The following is a 22,951-nucleotide window of genomic DNA, read 5'->3' as shown; positions in this document are numbered from 1 at the left end:
TTAAACACGTTTATGTGTTTAAAAAGTGTTACAGGCGATTAAACATGTTCTTCTGTTTATAATCTAAACACTGTGACACGTTTAAAAAGTGTTACAAATATGTGTTTAAAACAGTTTATAACCGTCCTAAACGCTTGGGTTTAGTAACAACTGCCCTCTCTAAGACAACTCTGATTATAAGACAATTAACCCCCCACTTTTTTATTTATTAATTTGTTGGAAAAAATAACAATGAATGTCAAATACTATCTAGTCCCCGAATCCCGATGACAATACGACCCCGTTTTTTAGATAAAAAAATAAACAAAACCTATAGTCTTATAATTCAGAATGTTGACATAATTATGCTACTTAAAGCATGATGACATTTTGACATTTTTGACATGTCTGCCCTATATGGCCTATAGCACGGTTCCCCAATTCATTTTCCTCAAGGGCCATATTTTTACTATAGGGTACCAGTCTGGGGGCAGATCATTTATTTAAGCCATTCTGAACCACTCCATACTGGTTAACAAGCTTAAAGCTATTGGTTTTGATAGCACATCAGTGAGCTGGATGCAATCCTACCTGGAGGGGAGAGAACAGATGGTGGAGGTGAACGGAACACTGTCGTCGTCGTCGTCGTCCGTCCCCCCCCCCCCCTCCCAGTGAGCTGTGGCGTCCCACAAGGAAGCATACTAGGGCCTAATATATACCCTAATATATGTTAACGACATGACATCAGCTTGTGACTGCAACTTGTTCCTGTTCGCAGATGACTCAGCACTGCTGGTCTCGGACAGGAACAAACTGCAGGTTGAAAAGACCCTCAGCTCTGAACTCGGTAGAATCTGCACCTGGCTCGCTGATAACAAACTATCCTTACACCTGGGAAAAACTGAATCCATTCTCTTCGGATCAAATAGTAATCTCAGCAAGGCAGATGGCTTCTTGGTTAGAGTGGGTGACAATATTATCACACAAAAAGATAAAATTACCTACCTACACTGTAAATCCCTGGAACATGTGACGCGTTTAAACCTAAACACCATGTGTGTAATAATAAAATGCCAAGTGTTTATTAATGGTCATAAAATACAGTAGAACACGAGTTCACTCAAACACCTCACGAGAACACATAGTGTTCAAATTCTAAACACCTATATGACTGACTTTGATTGTAAAAACTAAACACGTTTATGTGTTTAAAAAGTGTTACAGGGATTAAACATGTTCTTCTGTTTATAATCTAAACACCTTGACACGTTTATTAAGTGTTACAATTAGGTGTTTAATATGTGTTCAGAACCTAAACGCTTGGGTTTAGTGTGTAGGTTCCATCCTGGAGGCCAATCTTTCCGGTGATAAAATGGCCACCAACGTAATCAAAAAAGTCAATCAAAGAACAATATTCCTGGCCCAGGCCGTAGCGTAACGGTCTGGGCACCGGACTGGTAATCCAGTCGCAGTGTGCCGCGGGTTCGACTCCCGGACCCGACACGGCCTTTACTGCATGTCATCCCCCCATCTCTCTCCCGTTTCCTGTCAGCCTACTGTCTGTCCCTTAAAAAATCAATAAAAGGCGTAAGCCGCAAAAAAATATCTTAAAAAAAAAAAAAGAACAATATTCCTTTACAGGATCTCCTCACTGGTCAACAAAAACACCTTGAAGACCTTAACAGGAGCCCTCGTACAAGGTTTATTTGACTATGCATCCACCTCTTGGTACCACAGCACCTCAAAGGCCCTTAAAACAAGGCTCCAGACCTCCCAAAACAAACTGGTCAGGCTCCTACTTGGCCTCACCCCCCGAACCCACCTCACCCCTGCCCACTTTGACAGGCTGGGATGGCTTATGGTCGACGACAGAGTACAGCATCTTGCAATGGGTCTGGTCCACAAGATTCAATACACCACTAAGATACCCATGTACCTGTCTAAATACTTCCTTAATGTAAACGAAGTCCACACCCACAACACCAGAGGGAGTACAACAAACCATGTACAACCCAGATTCGGCACAAACAAGGGACTAAATTCTTTTCGCTCCTATGACACCAAAATGTGGAACGCCCTACCAACAGTCATTAAGACATGTGAATCCCTTGACTCCTTCAAAACCGCTCTCAAAGGGCACCTACGGACGGCTGCAATTCGAAACTGGCCTCTGTAAAATCTGAATCTGTTAATAAATATTTCAATCAATCAATCAAAAACCTGAGATCAGATTCATACGAGGTTTCCACTGGACACACACTGGTCTGATTAACCCATTCTGACCTGAGATCAGATTCATACGAGGTTTCCACTGGACACACACTGGTCCGATTAACCCATTCTGACCTGAGATCAGATTCTAAAAATGTCAGTCGTTCTTCGATAAAAATAAATAAATAGCAGACCTACAAGCTCATGAGCTTGTAGATCTGCTATTTTTAAATAGCTAAAGCATAACATAATGCTAACACCAAAATGGGTTCCCGCCTAAAATGGGTTAAGCTTAGACTGGTGGTCCGGGGACCACCAGTGGTCCTTGAGGGGGTTCCAGGTGGTCCCCAGCTAAATGATGGAGAGTTGTTGGTAACCAAATGGACCTTATAGATCATTAACTTTTGAGGAGGGCAGGGCTCTAGCAGTGATACTCATCATTTTAATTTGAAGGATGCCCAGTTTAACATGCATAGGCAATGAACCCCATTGTTATATGCCATTTATATCTGGTAGGCCTACCTCAATTTATTATAACTTTTATTTATTTTTATATCATAAAAATCAATGTCAACTTAACTCATGAGAGAGTTCAAATTTGAGTGCCAAACGCCCTTGAATACGATTAATGATTACTGTCATTATGATAATATCACACCTCATATCCCACACACCATATAGGCATACCTGTAACTTTCATTAGCCATAAAAAAAAAAAAAAAAAACGTGGGGCTAGACTACACTCCCGCATCATATTTGTACCCCTCATTGATTGTTGCGCCCTTTCATCACTTCCGATTAACTTCTAGATTTAGCCTTTTATTTTATAGTTATTTTTTTTTCTTATCTTCTATGCAGAAGGAGAAGTAGATCAAAGGGGAGGAAAAAAAACAGTTATTAAGAATCCATTTAGGATGTTCATTTTCCCGAATGATGGCGTTTGTGGGATTTGTTTGTTATATGAGCGGAAAGAGTATAGCAAAGAGTATAGCAAAGAGTATATAGCAAAGCTGATAAAGCATGTTTGAAAGAAAGCATTCAATTCAATTCAACAGGCTTTATTGGCATGACGTTTTGCAGGGAAAGTAATAAAACTGGATAAAAGGCAATTTGAACAAAGCGAGATGATCTAACTCTATTTGAATCCTGACAGAAAAGTAAATAAGTCTAACAATGAATGGGACTTTCTCACAGAGGAGGAAAACCTCTGGTGGTTCAGTGTCACTTTGACATGAAGCCTAAAAACTGAAAAACAATAAAAGTACAGCCAGGGAATCCAAATCACTACAATCGGAGTCATACATATACTGTACAGTACGATGTTAATGGTAGGATATATAAACCTTATAGGCCTAGGATGTTCACAGGTGATTATAATTGGCACTAACCTGACTGCGCCACATGGGGGCGGTGTTGGCCCACCGTGAGTTTCACCATATTAGTATTTATTAATACTCCGGCTGGCAGTGATTTTGGGTGGGGGGGAGGGGGGGGGGGGGCTATACGACATATGCTACTATAGTTCAACCTGCAGCAATAGCATCATATTCCAGATATCAAAGTACAGCAATGACACTTAATACTTTAACTTTAATAAAAAGTACTTTTCCCACTGTACGCGTGGTAATGATGAAACATTACAGTGAGGATATACTGGTCTATTATAGCTCTAATGATGTAAAAGAACAAACAGCCACACACTGTCCGCACACAAAACAGTGTGCGGGGGTTCTTCTCCATTGAGCTACAGCTAGGCAGAACACAATTAAGTAATAAATCAATTGACTGTACATAAACTGAGCACTTTTTTTCTTACTTTTTAATTTATTTTTGTGTTTGTTTTAGTCTTTCAACATTTAGAGACGTATACATTTACACTGCTATATATATTTAAAAAAAACAGGTTAAAAAAAAAAAAAAAAAAACTAGGCCTACAGTAAGCCAGGGGGGAAAGGGGGTGGGTTTGGTTTGGAGTTTATATGTGAACTACATTAATTAAAACACTGTTGTGTGTTGTTAATAATAATAATAATAATAATAATAATAATAATAATAATAATAATAATAATAATAATAATAATAATAATAATAATAATAACAACATTGTGATTCGGGGGGACCAATCACAGCGCGGCGGTGTGAGTGTGACGTGACCAACCAGGAAGTGCGGTGCGTGTTTCTGGAGAACAGACTCGGAAAGAAGGAGAACGTCAACAACAACACCACGGTAAACACGCACTAATTACTGTGCGTGTGTGTGTGTGTGCATGTGTGTGTGTGTGTTATGTGAGTGTGTATGTGTGTGTGTGTGTGTGTGTGTGTGTGTGTGTGTGTGTGTGTGTGTGTGTGTGTGTGTGTGTGTGTGTGTGTGTGTGTGTGTGTGATAAATTAAAGTGCGAGCTGATCAAAGCTGCAGTTCATTTTCGGCTGTTTTTCGGCGAGCGGCGCCTTCGTTCAATGGTGTTGTTTATCAACTTGTGTGTGTGTGTGTGTGTGTGTGTGTGTGTGTGCGTGCGTGTGTTATGCCAGGTGCTGTGACAGTTCCTTCCTTGTATTCAGCAGGAAGTACACTAAGCTACACTTTACATTAATTATTCTAATACGTAGTAAAAAACATGTACAGTAGGCCTACCGCTATTACACATTTTACTTAAAGGACAACTTTAGTTTTTTTCAACCAAGGTTTTGATTGATTGATTGAACTATTTATTAACAGTTTGTAGAATTTACAGTACATTTTAAGCACAAACTCAATACAAAGACTGTCAACTGTGAGTGGACGACCCAATTAAGCATTACACTTGTTTACAACAGGGTCCACATTGTTCAATTCATCAAAACATTTAAAGACATACAAACATTTAGAGACATACAAATAGACATTTCTATGTAGCAAAAGAACAGAACAGGAATTCATCATATGGGAAGCAAAAAAGGGAAAAGATACAATATACAGTGAGTGAAAATGAGGGGGGGGGGGATTCAGATTTTACAGAGGTTCATGTTTTAGGTTGTAATTAAAACCCATTCTGACCTGAGATCAGATTCATACGAGGTTTCCACTGGACACACACTGGGTCTGATGAACCCATTCTGACCTGAGATCAGATTCTAAAAAATGTCAGTCGTTCTTCGATTTTTCAAAAATAGCAGACCTACAAGCTCATAGCGCGCCACTCGGTGGTGCGCTATGAGCTTGTAGATCTGCTATTTTTCAATAGCTAAAGCATGACATGATGCTAACACCAAAATGGGTTCCTGTTCAGAATTGGTTAAGACAAAGTAATAGTAAAATAAGTAGTACATTTTCTTTTTCATTTGCGGCTTTCTTTCGTTTTCGGGATTTTAGCTGTTTTTGACAGGGGGGCGGGGGCATTCGAGCATGGGGCTAAATATGTATTTCTTAAAAAAAAAATATAGCGATTTATTTTTATATTCTTTACTATAGTCCTACTAGACCCCAAAGAAATTTCATCTGGCCACAAAAGATCACAGGATCTACTGAATGTGACAAACTGACATATTGAGCCTATGACACACAGTGTGGCTTCACCCCAATAGGTCTCCTTCACATTCAGTAGATCCTGTGATATAATTTATTGGGGTCTAGTAGGACTATAGTAAATAATTTAAGCAAATTTTTTGCAGCATTTAACTCCCATTATATAATGTAGAAAACAAAAGAAGAAATTAATATTATACCTAAAGCTAGCAAAATAAAGTAGAATAAAAAACAGTACAGTAGTGCATCCCGTGGATGCGGAGGTCGTTGTTTTATGACGTCTGTAAGTGCTAGTTTGTCAACTTTCAACCTTTTCCATAACAAACCCACTGATGCACCCATTCTATGGGTTTAGGTCTACGCAGTTAGGAAGAACTTCATTGTCCACTTGTTACATTCATTTTGCTTTGCGTTTAATTCAAATAACGTGCATAGTACAAACGTCTTCCATGTTTACTGGTAAAAACCATGTATCCACGTAGGTGCATGAATTCCCCCCCACACCTGTCCATAATTAACCCCTAGGCCTGGGAGGCGTGCCCGTCTGTGCCCAAACCAATAACCCAATTAGCCAAATATCTACAGAATATTCTAGGCTAATAAGGCTAAATAATAACAGAAATAATAATCAAAAAACACAGTGAATTGGCCTCTACAGCGTCCCTTAACTATAAACTGCAGAATGCACCCTATTTTAATCTCTGATCACGTCAAAAACAACGACTCCTAAATGTCTTATGTGTTTGTATTTACGCAGGACGCCTATGGTGACATCAACTTCATCATGACCAGACCACACTAGTGTGTGTGTGTGTGTGTGTGTGTGTGTGTGTGTGTGTGTGTGTGCGCGCGCGTGTGTGTGCGTGTGTGTGTGTGAGTAGGAACGGCACCTCCTGCTGCCAGCGTGACGTCATTACAGCGTGGTGGACTCTTGGTAGGTAGGTCTTTCACAACACTTACTGTACTTTGAGATAATCGCTATTATCCTGCAAGCTCACGTTGGTTATTACCACTATCTTATAACTATTTGATAGTATAACATTTATTGCATATAATACTAATCTTTATTGTCCCGAAGGATATTCATCTTCACAGGTCTGTTCAACACCAACAACAAAAGCAGCACATAGTACAGAAAAACATTACACCAAGACAAAAAAATACAAAAACATGAGTTCCCCACTGTGTACAGAAACCCTCCTATCGGCGGGGCAGTTTGTTTAATGCCGCGATGGCTGATGGGACAAAACTCCTACTGAAACTAACCTTTTTCCAGGGTAAGGTTCTGTATCTTTGTCCTGATGGCATGAGGTTGAAGAAGCGATACAGGGGATGATCAGTGTCACGTGATATTGAGAGTGCTAGCCGTGTGATGGCATTATTGTTCATATCAGAAAGTGTTGGTGTGGGAAGTCCGATAATCTTGGAAGCAATACGGGTAATACTGAAAAGTTTGTTTCTGTTAGGCATGGGTAGTATGTTGTAAAAACATGCGGAACAGTACAACAGAATAGGTTGGATAATGCTTTTGTACAATAATAAAAGAAGATGAGGAGCAACAGATAATGATCTTAACTTGCGGATTACATGAAGTCTTTGCTGAAAACGTGACTGGATCTGCCCCGGGGTCTCCTCCCAGTGGGCCACTATAGTTCCACACTCACTCCAGAGGACCACTGTAGTTCCACACTCACTCCAGAGGACCACTATAGTTCCACACTCACTCCAGAGGACCACTATAGTCCCACACTCACTCCAGAGGGCCACTATAGTTCCACACTCACTCCAGAGGGCCACTACAGTTCCACACTCACTCCAGAGGGCCACTATAGTTCCACACTCACTCCAGAGGGCCACTATAGTCCCACACTCACTCCAGAGGGCCACTATAGTTCCACACTCACTCCAGAGGACCACTATAGTTCCACGCTCACTCCAGAGGGCCTCTATAGTTCCACACTCACTCCAGAGGACCACTATAGTCCCACACTCACTCCAGAGGGCCACTATAGTCCCACACTCACTCCAGAGGGCCACTATAGTTCCACACTCACTCCAGAGGGCCACTATAGTTCCACACTCACTCCAGAGGGCCACTATAGTCCCACACTCACTCCAGAGGGCCACTATAGTCCCACACTCACTCCAGAGGACCACTATAGTTCCACACTCACTCCAGAGGGCCACTATAGTTACACACTCACTCCAGAGGACCACTATAGTCCCACACTCACTCCAGAGGGCCACTATAGTCCCACACTCACTCCAGAGGGCCACTATAGTTCCACACTCACTCCAGAGGACCACTATAGTCCCACACTCACTCCAGAGTGCCACTATAGTCCCACACTCACTCCAGAGGGCCGCTATAGTTCCACACTCACTCCAGAGGGCCACTATAGTTCCACACTCACTCCAGAGGGCCACTATAGTCCCACACTCACTCCAGAGGGCCACTATAGTTCCACACTCACTCCAGAGGGGGTGGGCATCCTGGTCAGTAATGTAATGTCCCTGTGGTCCTCCAGGGGGTCCCAGCATGGAGGTGGTGCTGGCCAAGGTGCTGGTCCTCCTGGCCATGTTCGTGCTGATGCTGGGGGGCGTGCTGGTCCCCGTCAGGCTGCTCATGGTGGACTATGAGAAGGCTCAGAGGTACAGGAAGGTCCTGGCGCTCTGCAACGCCTTCGGGGGAGGCGTGTTCCTGGCGACCTGCTTCAACGCCCTGCTGCCCGCCGTCAGGGGCAAGGTACTGGTGACCTCTGACTGTTAACCTCTAACCCCAACGCCCTGCGGCCCGCTGTCAGGGGCAAGGTATTGACCCTGTGTGTGTGCGTGTGCGCGTGCATGTGTGTGCTTGTGCGTGCGCGCGCGCGCGCGTGTGTGTGTGTGTGTGTGTGCGTGCGTGCGTGTGTATTCCAGGTATCAGAGGTGTTCATTCAGCTCCAGATCTCCACAGACTATCCTCTGGCAGAGACCATGATGATGATGGGATTCTTCCTCACTGTCTTCATAGAGCAGGTAACACAACACTGCCCCCTAGTGAGCATCAACAGAACAACAACATAACCCCCTAGCGAGCATCAACATAACAACAACAACAAAACAACGCCCTAATTCCCACAATTCAGGCGGCCTACTTACGCAGCCTCAGCTCACTTCTCTTTCTCCATGCTGAGCTGTCAGAGCAGCTTTTGCGGTGTCTACGTGAATTTCCCCCACCCTCCGGCCTCCTCCCTGTAGTTCTTAGGGCCGATTCATACTCCACATTGTAGGCTCTGTAGAGCCTACAATGTGACGTCATTTGAGGTTCGGGGGGGGGTACCGTCCTAAAGTCGGCTCTTCGGTGCTACTGAAAATTTCTGACGAGCCAAAATCACTACAGCGCCGAAACAGCGGTAGAATAGGAGTATGAATCGGCCCTTAGTCCAGGGGTTATGGGATATTATTGTATTGTTTGCGATTGTGTAGATTAATTGTTTTGAATCATTGTGTTGATATGTTATTATTGTGTATTGTTGTTCATGGATTATTGTATCTTTGGCTCTGCTCTGGGGGCGTGGTTGATATCAGAGCTGTGTCTCGGTGCACAGATAATCAGATATCAAATGTGATATCAGAGCTGTGTCTCGGTGCACAGATAATCGGATATCACATGAACAGAGCCACACCGCCATACTAACATGCAATAGCTTTGCAATAAATGGTCAATCTGAGCTGAAATCTCAATGGACAACATAACCCTAGCATTCACCTCTTCACTCTCCACCCCCTAGCATGCACCTCTTCACTCTCCACCCCCTATCATTCACCTCTTCACTCTCCACCCCCTAGCATTCACCTCTTCACTCTCCACCCCCTAGCATTCACCTCTTCACTCTCCACCCCCTAGCATGCACCTCTTCACTCTCCACCCCCTAGCATTCACCTCTTCACTCTCCACCCCCTAGCATTCACCTCTTCACTCTCCACCCCCTATCATTCACCTCTTCACTCTCCACCCCCTAGCATTCACCTCTTCACTCTCCACCCCCTAGCATGCACCTCTTCACTCTCCACCCCCTAGCATTCACCTCTTCACTATCCACCCCCTAGCATTCACCTCTTCACTCCCCACCCCCTAGATTTCACCTGTTCACTCTCCACCCCCTAGCATTCACCTCTTCACTCTCCACCCCCTAGCATTCACATTATCTCCTCCTCTTCCTCTTCCTCAGTCCATCCTGACGTTCCGTAAGGAGAAGCCGTCCTTCATCGATCTGGAGACCTTCAACTCTGGAGCGGGGGGGGGGAGGGGGAGGGTCCGAGGCGGGCAGCGACTCCGAGTACGACACGCCCTTCATCTCCCCTGCACGCAGCTCTGCTATTGGTAAGTCCCGTTATGACATCAGAATGATCTCCCCCGCATGCAACTCTGCTATTGGTAGGCCCAGAGCCTTAGATATACTGTAGACAGAGTTACGCAAACTGCGTTCAATTCATGGGGCTTCAGTCCAATGGTGGCTCTCCTACACATAGACTTATATTGGCTTCAGTCCAATGGAGGCTCTCCTACATAGACTTCTATTGGCTTCAGTCCAATGGAGGCACTCCTACATAGACTTCTATTGGCTTCAGTCCAATGGTAGCTCTCCTACATAGACTTCTATTGGCTTCAGTCCAATGGTAGCTCTCCTACATAGACTTCTATTGGCTTCAGTCCAATGGAGGCTCTCCTACATAGACTTCTATTGGCTTCAGTCCAATGGAGGCTCTCCTACATAGACTTATATTGGCTTCAGTCCAATGGTGGCTCTCCTACATAGACTTCTATTGGCTTCAGTCCAATGGAGGCTCTCCTACATAGACTTCTATTGGCTTCAGTCCAATGGAGGCTCTCCTACATAGACTTCTATTGGCTTCAGTCCAATGGTGGCTCTCCTACATAGACTTCTATTGGCTTCAGTCCAATGGAGGCTCTCCTACATATAGACTTCTATTGGCTTCAGTCCAATGGAGGCTCTCCTACATAGACTTCTATTGGCTTCAGTCCAATGGTGGCTCTCCTACATAGACTTCTATTGGCTTCAGTCCAATGGAGGCTCTCCTACATAGACTTCTATTCAGAATGGGGACAACCAACTGGGACAAGTCTTGGACCGGAAGTAGGCAGCAGCCCAGCTTTAATGATCCTAAATCCCTTTATTTTAAATTGTTTTGTAGTAATAGTACAACATAAACATTACAGAGACTTTAGTTGTTACTGTATATGAGAGGGAGGGTGACTGATTTAACCAGTCACACCTGGCCTGAGTCAAACTAGAACTGGACTCAGAGCTGGGTGTGGCTGCGCACCTGTTGTGCATCATGGACTTGATCAATTAAGGCACAACAGGTTAAATCAGTCATCTCCACAAACACTGAGGAAGAGAGCCTCTGTCCGGACAGTGGAGAGCCATCTGCTCTCCTGTGTAAACTATTATTGTGATGCTTTCAAATTGTTATTCCCTTGACTTGGAGGAATAAAGCTACAGACTTAAGGAAGCTGCCTTGCCTTGTGTCCTTCCTTGCCCTGGGTAGTGACGAGTCGGTCACACTGTACAATACTTTAAAACAGTTGTCATGTTGCACACATGCTTAAAATAGCTCTTGTTTGCGCCGCCCTCGTTGAAAACAATGTATTTCCACCTCCAGCTTGTCTCCGTTCAGGCTGCACGAACAGCGCTGGGTTTCTGCCCCCTCAATGTCCTAACTCTTCTATTAGATGGCTCTGGGTTTCTGCCCCCTCAATGTCCTAACTCTTCTATTAGATGGCTCTGGGTTTCTGCCACCTCATTACCGTAACTCTTCTATTAGATGGCTCTGGGTTTCTGCCACCTCATTACCGTAACTCTTCTATTAGATGGCTCTGGGTTTCTGCCACCTCATTACCGTAACTCTTTTATTAGATGGCTCTGGGTTTCTGCCACCTCATTACCGTAACTCTTCTATTAGATGGCTCTGGGTTTCTGACACCTCATCACCATAACTCTTCTATTAGATGGCTCTGGGTTTCTGCCACCTCATTACCGTAACTCTTCTAGTAGATGGCTCTGGGTTTCTGCCCCCTCATTACCGTAAATCTTCTAGTAGATGGCTCTGGGTTTCTGCCCCCTCATTACCGTAACTCTTCTATTAGATGGCTCTGGGTTTCTGCCACCTCATTACCGTAACCCTTCTATTAGATGGTTCTGGGTTTCTGCCACCTCATTACCGTAACCCTTCTATTAGATGGCTCTGGGTTTCTGCCACCTCATTACCATAACTCTTCTAGTAGATGGCTCTGGGTTTCTGACACCTCATTACCGTAACTCTTCTATTAGATGTCTCTGGGTTTATGCCACCTCATTACCGTAACTCTTCTATTATATGGCTCTGGGTAGGCTTACCCTGTTAACACTTATTATGACACCATAGCCCCTCCCCCCTGCTGCACACAGCTCTCCTATTGGTTAATAATAGCCAGATCGCTTTTTTTTGTTGCATAATCGTCTATGTTTATGTTTATTTATTTGATATGGACATAACAATCACATTGCTCATTGCACAATTGTACAACTTGTAGATGCATCGTTTACAGTGTGTTAGCACGAGTGCTAGTTTTCACCACTTGTCCATAGGAGACTTTTCTAAAAATACAAAGTTAAAAGAACACCCAATCTAAAAATAAGAAGTACATTCAATAAGAAGTACATTCAAGTGAAATTTACAGCAAAGGTACAGTACACATTACATAACCTCCAGTACAAAAGTAAACATAATCATTCTCGTGACCAGTCAGGAGCTATACATGTGAGCACATGCAGTTGATCTGATTTCAACCATAGTTTGAGACCTCTATAGAACACATTACCATCCGTCTCTAGTTTTAAGACCTCTATAGAACACATTACCATCCGTCTCTAGTTTTAAGACCATAAGGCAAGGAGTTCCATGAGTTAGCTCCCTTTACTGGAAAGGCAGACTTTCCGAATGTGTTGTTACGCCTGGGAACAACACAGTTACCACTTGTTGAGGCGCGAGTGGTTGCTCTACCAGAGCTCAGAAGTCTAACTATGAGTCCAATATTCGTCTGATGAAAAAAAAAAGATCCTACATCTATAATAAATAATAAAATGATCCTACATATTAAAAAATGTTCAGTTATTTATTTTGACTATTGACACCAGCCTTTTCTTTGTAAATTTTTTGGCCATGAACAAGTAAACATAATTTATATCCACATGTTCAATCAACGCCAATTAAACTCAACATTTCTCCACCACAGCCCTTCCCATTGGCCGACACCAGTCACATGGTCACCACCACCACCACCACGGCAGCCTATCGGAGCTGGCGGGGGCGGGCCCTCTGCGATTGGTCAGCCTGGTGCTGGCTCTCTCCGCCCACTCCGTGTTCGAGGGGCTGGCCCTGGGCCTGCAGGGGGAGGGGCCTCAGCTGGCCCGCCTCTTCCTGGGCGTGGCCATCCACGAGAGCCTGGCCGCCGTGGCGCTGGGCGTCAGCATCGCCAAGGCAACGCTGCCCATGAGGTAGGATCTCATTAGCATACATAACGAGGTAGGAGCTCATTAGCATACATAACGAGGTAGGAGTGCATTAGCATACATAACGAGGTAGGAGCTCATTAGCATACATAACGAGGTAGGAGCTAATTTGCATATATAATGATGTTGGAGCTCATTAGCATACATAACGAGGTAGGGTCTCATTAGCATACATAACGAGGTAGGAGCTCATTAGCATACATAATGTTGTTGGAGCTCATTAGCATACATAATGAGGTAGGATCTCATTAGCATACATAACGAGGTAATATAATAATAATAATAATAAAACTTTATCAGCTCAAAGTGCTTCACAGAACAATGGAGAATAAAAAAGAAAAGCAAGGCAACGACATTAAAAAACAAGCATTAATGCAATACAGTGAGGACGTGAATAACAAAAAATAAAAGATCACTTTAAAGCAATGTTGTAGAAGTGGGTCTTGAGCTGTGCTTTAAAAATGTCTACAGAGGCTGCCTGTCGAAGGTACAGTGGGAGCTTGTTCCATGCCGACGGCCCGTAGAAGCAAAAAGCTGCTTCCCCATATTTTTAAGTTGCCATTTGTTTTAGGCAAAGCGAGCAGGCCAGCAGTGGAAGACCTTAGGGGGCAGTTTGGGACATATTTAGGCAGGCAGTCATGTAGGCTAAGTAGGATTAAGGTGCGAGACCATTGAGAGCTTTATACACAAGTAAAACAATTTTAAAATCAATCCTAAAAACAACCGGAAGCCAGTGCAGTGAAGCCAAAACTGGAGTAGGTAGGAGCTCATTAGCATACATAACAAGGTAGGAGCTCATTAGCATACATAACAGGGTAGGAGCTCATTAGCATACACAATGAGGTATGAGGTCATTAGCATACATAACGAGGTAGGAGCTCATTTACATACATAACGAGGTAGGAGCTAATTTACATGCATAATGAGGTAGGGTGCTCATTTACTTACATAATGAGAACTTTGCAAAACACACGTACGGTCTACGGTGGCTCGTTTGGGACAACCAAGGCATGGATGCGCGTGAAATCCATCTTCAACCGCTTATCCGTTGTCGGGTCGCAGGGGGCAACAACTCCAGCATAAAGCTCCAGAGTTCCCTTTCCAGAGCAACATTAGTAACTTCATTCTCTAGGGGCGGACCCGGCAGATATTGGATATATAAACCCTCCAATTCATCCTTGGTCTTCCCCGGGGTCTCCTCCCAGTGGGACGTGCCTCGAGGAACTCCCTAGGGAGACCCCCGAGAGGCATCCTAACCAGATGCCCGAACCACCTAAACTGGCTCCTTTCCAGATGAAGAAGCAGCGACTCTACTCCGAGTCTCTCTCTTGTGACTGAACTTCTCACCCTTATACAGTATCTCTAAGGGAATTGCCAGTCACCCGTCTAAGAAAACTCATTCCCGGCCGCTTGTATCCGCAAACAATTTCTCTGTTAATTATTAACATATTGAGCCAATTAACCCCTCCGGAAGGGCTCAGCTTTCATACAGGTCCACATGGATTCTACTCTGTCTAACAAACCCAACTTTGCTTTGCTCTAAAAGGACATAACTCTGGTGTCTTTTATATTTTATTGTCATTAAACAAACATACATTTAACACACATGAACTAAGCGGTTCTACTCCGAGTCTCTCTCGTGTGACTGAACTTCTCACCCTATCTCTAAGGGAGATGCCAGCCACCCGTCGAAGAAAACTCATTTTGGCGGCTTATTCGCGACCTTATTATTTCGTTGTCAAGTTGTCAAGTGTAATTGTAAAAAAAAATTGGATTATCAAAATCTCAGACTCTAAAATGCATGTCAAAATACTGCTGTACTTTGTGGCCCCAATCCGGCTTTGAGTGCTGAGAACTCTGAAATGGCACATGGTAGAAGATTTTAAAAATAATTTTGCTAGAAGTGGACATTTCTACGCAGCATTTTTATATACATTGTTTTCACTTAGCAATAGCAGTACAATGTCTAGGGATGAATGTTTCTCAAAAATCAGTTTCTATCATAAACAGACCCACACTTCATGACCATAGGTGAGAGTAGGAACGAGAGAGTGGGCCATGAAGTCTCAGTCTGCCTCAGTCTGTGAGGCGACGGCGCCACCCACTGGCACCATGGGGACCTGATCCAGACCGTACTGAATAACTGCTAGCTTACATAATGTCTTGAGGCTAGGACTGAAGTCTAAGACATACAGGTCACCAGAGGATGTGTGTCTGTATGTTCCATTCTCTAGAAGCCCTTTGTCTCCTCCAAAGAGGATGATACGATCTCCCATCATGTAACAGCACATCCTATACATCTGAGACGGGCTTTCCCCTTGGGCTCAACCTTCTTCTAGGCATGGCTGCCAGTTCCCACCTGATGTTGTGTGGGAGTTCAGACTGCTCCAGACCGTACTGAATAACTGCTAGCTTACATAATGTCTTGAGGCTAGGACTGAAGTCTAAGACATACAGGTCAGCTGGTGTTTTATTATGGTTTCTAGTAGAGGCAGATCCAAAAAGGATGACACGATCTCCCATCATGCAACAGTACATCCTATTCATCTGAGACAGGAATTTCTTCTTTGGCTCAACCTTCTTCCAGGAGAAGGTCTCTGGACTGAATTTCCACAGATAATTTAAGTACTTGTTACCTATGCGACCACCACATATGTACAGCTCTCCATTGTAGGTAAAGGCTGACTGCCCGCAGCGTCCTTCTGGACGAAGCTGAGTAGAAGGTGTGTCCAGCCAGAGGTTGGTCTCTGTGTCAAACACTCCGATGGTGTTGTAGTACTGAACCCTCCACCCATAGCCTCCAAATACAAACATCTTTGTCCCGATGATGGTAGCAGAGTGACAGGCTGAAGCAGGAGGTGGAGTTCCTCTGGTGTTAATTAAAGTCCAGACCATCGTGGTGGTGTCCAACTTGTAGATGTCATTAGGCCATCCGGTCTGGGTTGATCCTCCATGAATAAACATGACGTTCCCCAAACCACAGGCTGAGTGGTTCCTCCTCCCCTCTGGAACGGTCCCAGAAACCTGTGGTTTGAACCATCTGTGGGCGTCAACATCAAATGCATAAAGCACATTGCAGTAAAGATATCCTCCCCAGAGGTAGACGGTATATCCTATCAGCACAGCTGTGTAGCCCTCACGCCTGGAGGGAACCTCATGGTGAGGTTTTCTTGTTCCAGGGGTCACTGGGGTCAACCTTCTCGAGCATAAAGACACCGTGTTGAAGACGTGTACTTCAATGTGATCTCTTCCCCACTTGTTTCCGTCTCCTCCAAAGCAGTAGATCTCGTGTCCGACCACCACAGCAGCAGCATGGTCCTTCATATGTTCTCCTTCCAGATGTATCGTCCAGTGAAACATTTCACAGCAGCAGCTCCACCGTCAATGAGTGTTGACGACTAGTTTACAGATGAACTTGTTAGGACGAAGGGAGCTCGGTTTCCTCGTTTCAAGTCACTAACTGATGTTTAGAATATCGGACACGTCTTTATAAAAAACAATGATGAAGTTGTGATGTCGTTGCATTACGTCATATTGTAGAATAGTTAATGTTGCTATGCCATCTGATTGGCCATTTTGTAATTTGAGTAATTTGACATTCATTAGTTTCATATTTTTTTCCAGTCCCTCAGTCAAATTTGGTCACATATATTCATATGCGGGTTCATGGTCATGGAGTCTAATCATACGTGTCACTGCGTGGTAAGAGGAGTGAACGGGTAATTATGGTCACTGTATTTTGCCCGTAAACATCAAAGTTTAGCAGCATATACAGTTAATATACGGTAATATACAGGTGTGATGGTACACTTCGGGAGTTTGTTGTAAAGTTTTAACGAGTTTCCTGTAATATAAACACATCCGTATTCCATGCTTTTTGCTGCGCAGTGTGTGGTTCATGGTTGTGGAGTCTTAACATCATATTCTACGTGTGATCCAGGGACGCCGTGAAGCTGGCGCTGGCGGTCAGCCTGATGATCCCGCTGGGCGTGGGCGTGGGAATGGGCATCGAGTCGGCCAGGACGCTGGCGGCGGGCGTGGCGTCGCTGGTCCTCCAGGGCCTGGCGGCCGGGACCTTCCTGTTCGTCACCTTCTTCGAGATCCTCGGACCCGAGCTGGAGCAGAAAGACCACCGGCTGCTCAAGGTGCTGTTCCTCGTCCTGGGGTACGGCCTGCTGGCCGGCCTGGCCCTCGTTAAGTGGTGAATGCGCTTAACGAGCGGGCGTGGCTCTCGTTAAGTGGTGACGCGCTTAACGAGCAGGGCGTGGCCCTCGTTAAGTGGTGACGAGCTTAACGAGCAGGGCGTGGCCCTCGTTAAGGCCTCGTTCACACGTATCAAACACCAATCGAGCAAATGTTTGGTAGTTTTTTAGGTTTTTTTGGGGCCACCACAATGCTTTTCTAATTAATCGGAGTCACATGGTTTGACCAAACATTTTTGTTTGATGAGGGGAGAGGGGCAGAACACCACCAGCAATCAAACACAAATGTTTGATCAAACCATGTGACTCCCATTGGAAAAGCATTGTGGTGGCCTAAAACCCCCCCCCCCCAAAAAACGACCAAACATTTGCTTGATTGGTGTTTGGTACGTGTGAATGAGGCCTTAAACTCTTAAAGGGATTGTGCCATCATTTTTCTTATTTCTTTTTATGGTTTTCTGAGCTCAATTTGCACCCAACAAAACCTGAACTTTTAGCATTCAGTAGATTTCCTGTGCTCGGGGGTTTTCTGGCTCAAAACAGGTGCTCTTGAGTTTCCTGCTGTCTGTGATGTAAGAGCCTACAAATCCCATATATGTCAATGGGATTCGCCAGCAGATGTCACTGTTTTCACCATTTTGCCTGTTTTCATTGCAACTCAGAAAGACTTCCAAACCCCAGAGAAAATCCTGAAAACTGAATGTTCAAAGTTCAGGTTTTGGGGGATTTAATTGAGGTCATAAAACCTAGAAGAAAAATTAATGTCATGAAACCTTTAACGAGCTGGCCTGTCGCTCGGTAAGTGGTGAACTAGTGACCTTAACGAGCTGGCCTGGCCCTCGTTAAGTGGTGACGCTGTGGATTCTAGGAGCTGGGACCCGGAACCCGGTCCTCTTTCAGACACGGTTCAGAGATTGAAGAAACCGATTCGGTTCCATCGAATTTGGAACCATTTCTTGAACCGTTTTGCTCTTCGCCAATAGAAGACTATGTAGGAGAGCCTCCATTGGACTGAAGCCAATAGAAGACTATGTAGGAGAGCCTCCATTGGACTGAAGCCAATAGAAGTATATGTAGGAGAGCCTCCATTGGACTGAAGCCAATAGAAGACTATGTAGGAGAGCCTCCATTGGACTGAAGCCAATAGAAGTCTATGCAGGAGAGCCTCCATTGGACTGAAGCCAATAGAGGTCTATGTAGGAGAGCCTCCATTGGACTGAAGCCAATAGAAGTCTATGTAGGAGAGCCTCCATTGGACTGAAGCCAATAGAAGTCTATGTAGGAGAGCCTCTATTGGACTGAAGCCCCATGAGCAGAGTTAATGTCTTACTCTATGGCTCTGGTTCCGTAGATTCATGTTGAATAATGATTGGGACAAACCCTGATGAAAGCACCAATAAGTTTGGAACCTTATTGGTGAAAGGCACCAGTTCTAGAACCTAAATTATTCTGGTGGAAAAGGGGCCTCAGAGTCGTGTCTGTGTGAAAAACCCTGACGCTCTGATTATCCAATCGTCCAGTTCAGCTCATCTCAGCTCAGCTCAGCCCAGCCCAGCCCAGCTCAGCTCTCAGAGCATATACGTGTGAACGGCGCCCCCTACAGCACGGTGCTCTCCGCTGCAGCGATGCCAAAGAAACATCTGGTTCTGATGTCGTCTTTTCGATTTAAAACTCATTCCCTGCCAAGAATGTAATTCGACGTTTTTTTTTTTTTAAAGCCCACACCGCCATTTTAACAGCCAATAGAAAATATTTATTTTGACCCGTTTTATTGATGCACTCCGTGTGTATATGTGTGTGTGTATATATGTATATGTATATATATATATATAGGAGAGCCTCCATATATATATATGTATATATATATATATATAAATAAATTATTTCTTTGTATATATTTCTTTGTGTTTCACCCTGTCTTGCTGCGGTTTAGTCTCCTGGTGAAAGAGCGTAGTGGTGTGAGCTGATATAATCATTCCTACGGCAGTTCTTCTCAACCTTCTTCACATCGAGGTCCATTGTTGTTTTTGGCATTTCAGCCACGGACCTTCAGGAGGCCTAATTCTCCAAATAATATGTTGTCGGTGTTGGATTAGATGTTGTCCACGTCTCCATGCTGTATCGATGTTGGTACCATTAGGAGAGATAACGGATGTTGTCCACGTCTCTCATGCTGTATCGATGTTGGTACCATTAGGAGAGATAACAGATGTTGTCCACGTCTCTCATGCTGTATCGATGTTGGTACCATTAGGAGAGATAACAGATGTTGTCCACATATCCATGCTGTATCGATGTTGGTACCATTAGGAGAGACAACAGATGTTGTCCACGTCTCTCATGCTGTATCGATGTTGGTACCATTAGGAGAGACAACAGATGTTGTCCACATCTCTCATGCTGTATCGATGTTGGTACCATTAGGAGAGACAACAGGCACACAAAAATAACAATCTCTAATTGTGTAGATTTCTTGTAAATTAACTAATGCAGATGTTCGACAATAATTGTATTCTTTGAGAGCGTAAGCATGACCACAGCTAGGTCATTTTACAGTGAGTAAAATATCTACTGTATAAGGGTCCATTTGGTTACCAACTCTCCGTCATTTAGCTCAGTGGTTTTCAACCCATTATTTGTTTGGCCTCTCGGACCCAAAACGAAAGATATTTTCTCATCGTTAAGATGTTGGCCACAATTGGCATGCTGTATTGATGTTGGTGCCATTAGCAGAGATAACAGGCAAACCAACAATAATTCTACATTCTCTAATAGTGTAGACTTCTTGTAGATTAAGAAATGCAAAAATAATTGAACTCTTGGGAGCATAAAATTAAACCAAATTGACCCGTACGGTTCCATTTGGTTTCATTTCACGCTCTCAAGAGTTAGAGATCTATATTCTAAAGGGTCCATATTTGGTTACAAATTCTCCATCATGTAGCTGACGGGGACCACCTGGAACCTCCTCAAAGACCCCTGGTTGAGAAGCACTGCTGTAGCATCACCGCTCCATGGAGGCTGTTTAAAGGTGAGGTGATGTAGCATCACCGCTCCATGGAGGCTGTTTAAAGGTGAGGTGATGTAGCATCACCGCTCCATGGAGGCTGTTTAAAGGTGAGGTGTTGTAGCATCACCGCCCCATGGAGGCTGTTTAAAGGTGAGGTGATGTAGCATCACCGCTCCATGGAGGCTGTTTAAAGGTGAGGTGATGTAGCATCACCGCCCCATGGAGGCTGTTTAAAGGTGAGGTGATGTAGCATCACCTGTTCTTTTGCAGTAATCCACCTCTGTCTGTCGGTTAGAGCTTTTCTTTTTTGAGCGGTGCAACCACTCCAAGGAACAGCAATGTCCGTGTTAACCTCTGTGACTATGTATGTTACTATGAGTACCAGTAGGGGCAAAAGTGGCGCTGTTGTGCCAGAAACAGAGAGAGAGAGAGAGTGATAGTGTTGCCTGCTAATGAGAGAGAGAGGGGGGGGGGGGTGCAGGGGGAGAGGGGAGTTGCACCACTCAGTTCACACAGGTGCAATTTTTTCATTCATACTCTGTCGTGCGCTGTCGGCGTAACACACTGGACATGGCTGATCTACAAGCTATCGGCGCAACGCACTCTGAGCTTGTAGATCTGCCTTTTATTTGTTACTACTGTAAAATACAACTCAGGCTTTACAGGGTTAAATATGGCCTTTATTTAAATTGCCGTCCTGAAATTGTTTAATGTCCTCACAAGTATAGCAGTGTGTGACGTTATTTACTGATTAATTAATGTCCTCACAAGTATAGCAGTGTGTGACGTTATTGAACTGATTAATTAATGTCCTCACAAGTATAGCAGTGTGTGATGTTATTTACTGATTAATTAATGTCCTCACAAGTATAGCAGTGTGTGACGTTATTGAACTGATTAATTAATGTCCTCACAAGTATAGCAGTGTGTGATGTTATTTACTGATTAATTAATGTCCTCACAAGTATAGCAGTGTGTGACGTTATTGAACTGATTAATTAATGTCCTCACAAGTATAGCAGTGTGTGACGTTATTGAACTGATTAATTAATGTCCTCACAAGTATAGCAGTGTGTGACGTTATGTACGATATGTACGTGTGCTGTAATCAATCCGTACGATGCTGGTATATATGAAGTCATGTAAGGTTTTATGAAGTCATATAAAGTTATATAAATCCAGATATATGCAGTTGTATGAAGTTATATGCAGTTATGTAGTTCCTAAACCTTTGTTTGGCTGTCCCCCCCCACCCCCCTATGCATATTGTCTCTTTATTGTTAATGGCTTTAATGTTTGTGTTTGCACCGTTTGTTTTACATCACCATTACATCACCTAATCAACATGAGTTAGCCTTTAATATATTAGCGCGTGATTTTTAATATGATTATGTCAAATAATCCCAGAGTGTCAGTGCACTGAGACACACGCAGCTGCTGTACAGTCCCACAGCTGCTCTATACATCTCATTACAACAGTGTTTTACTGCTCTATACATCCCCTTACAACAGTGCTTCACCATATTTTGCCGTTTGTGTTAAATAACTCCATAAAACCACCACTTTGCCTTTTGTTTCAGTGCCCCCAACCCAACGTGGAATGACCTTATAGCTTAAATTAAAGATCTGTTCTCCCATAACATACGGTCAATTTAAATCTCTGACTGAAGACTTACCCCCAGGTGTCTGCAAACATTAGAATTCATACATGGGCAACTGGCGGCCCACCTTCACTTAAAGGAGAATTCGATGCTAGAATGCTTTTTTTGTGCAAAAACTCCTTATTGGCTATTTTCCCTACCATAAGCCCTCAATTAATTGCATTGCATTGAATGGGAATTGAATGGGGCTATGGGGTGTTATGCTAATTTGCTTATTTCCATCGAAAGAAGTAGTAAAGTGTGCCGCTTGGGATATTATTTACATTATGAAGAGAGGATATATACAAAGAAATTATAATTTTGAGCGATGGAAATAAGCAAATTAGCACAACACCCCACAGCCCCATTAAATTCCCATTCAATTCAATGCAATTCATTTACGGCTTATGGTAGGGGAAATAGCCAATAAGGAGCTTTTGCACAAAAAAACACCTGGACCTCTTTGGTGGGGACGTAACAACTACAAAGAAAGGTAAGAAAGCCTTTTATCATGCAATTCTCCTTTAATGTGGCCGTCATGCAGGTTAATATCCGAACATTGTTGATTTTTATCCGAACATTATTGATTTCAGCAAATTACTTGTATTACAATTATTATTATTATTAATTATTATTATGGTATTGTCTTTTTTTGTTGTCCAATTCATTTGTATTTCGTTCAAAAAGTTAATATAATTATCTAAATGCATTTGAAATTAAATAAAAATGTTACTTTTCAGTATTCCAATTCAAAATTTAAATTCAAGTATAGCAAAAAAATTGCTGATCTACAAGCTCAAAACGCGTCACAGTGCGACGCGTTTTGAGCTTGTAGATCAGCTATTTGT

The 22,951-nt window shown here is 43.6% G+C and overlaps 3 protein-coding genes across 3 annotated transcripts in view; all 3 read left to right on the top strand.

Moving 5' to 3' along the window:
- thop1 (thimet oligopeptidase 1) overlaps nt 1-22,951 on the top strand; it is a 417,271-nt gene that overhangs the window by 334,313 nt on the left and 60,007 nt on the right. The window lies entirely within an intron of this gene.
- LOC310860025 (zinc transporter ZIP3-like) lies at nt 4,400-10,141 on the top strand (the record flags this gene model as incomplete). Its single annotated transcript, XM_083766788.1, is given in 6 exon segments — nt 4,400-4,417; nt 6,450-6,626; nt 8,221-8,438; nt 8,612-8,710; nt 9,907-9,965; nt 9,967-10,141. Coding segments are annotated over 4 exon segments (540 nt in total). The 5' UTR covers nt 4,400-4,417; nt 6,450-6,626; nt 8,221-8,231.
- Nucleotides 13,118-22,951, top strand: part of LOC310860548 (excitatory amino acid transporter 5-like) — a 37,412-nt gene continuing 27,578 nt past the window's right edge. The window contains exons 1-2 of the mRNA XM_083767524.1: nt 13,118-13,236; nt 17,192-17,396. Coding sequence (XP_083623650.1) covers nt 13,232-13,236; nt 17,192-17,396 — 210 coding nt within the window. The 5' untranslated portion in view covers nt 13,118-13,231. The remainder of the gene's footprint in view (nt 13,237-17,191; nt 17,397-22,951) is intronic.

Source organism: Protomyctophum parallelum, assembly GCF_964188405.1.
Source record: "Protomyctophum parallelum genome assembly, chromosome: 6".
In the NCBI taxonomy this organism is placed as follows: Eukaryota; Metazoa; Chordata; class Actinopteri; order Myctophiformes; family Myctophidae; genus Protomyctophum; species Protomyctophum parallelum.
The sequence above is the reverse complement of the archived record's forward strand: the minus strand, read 5'-3'. Positions and strand labels throughout refer to the sequence as shown.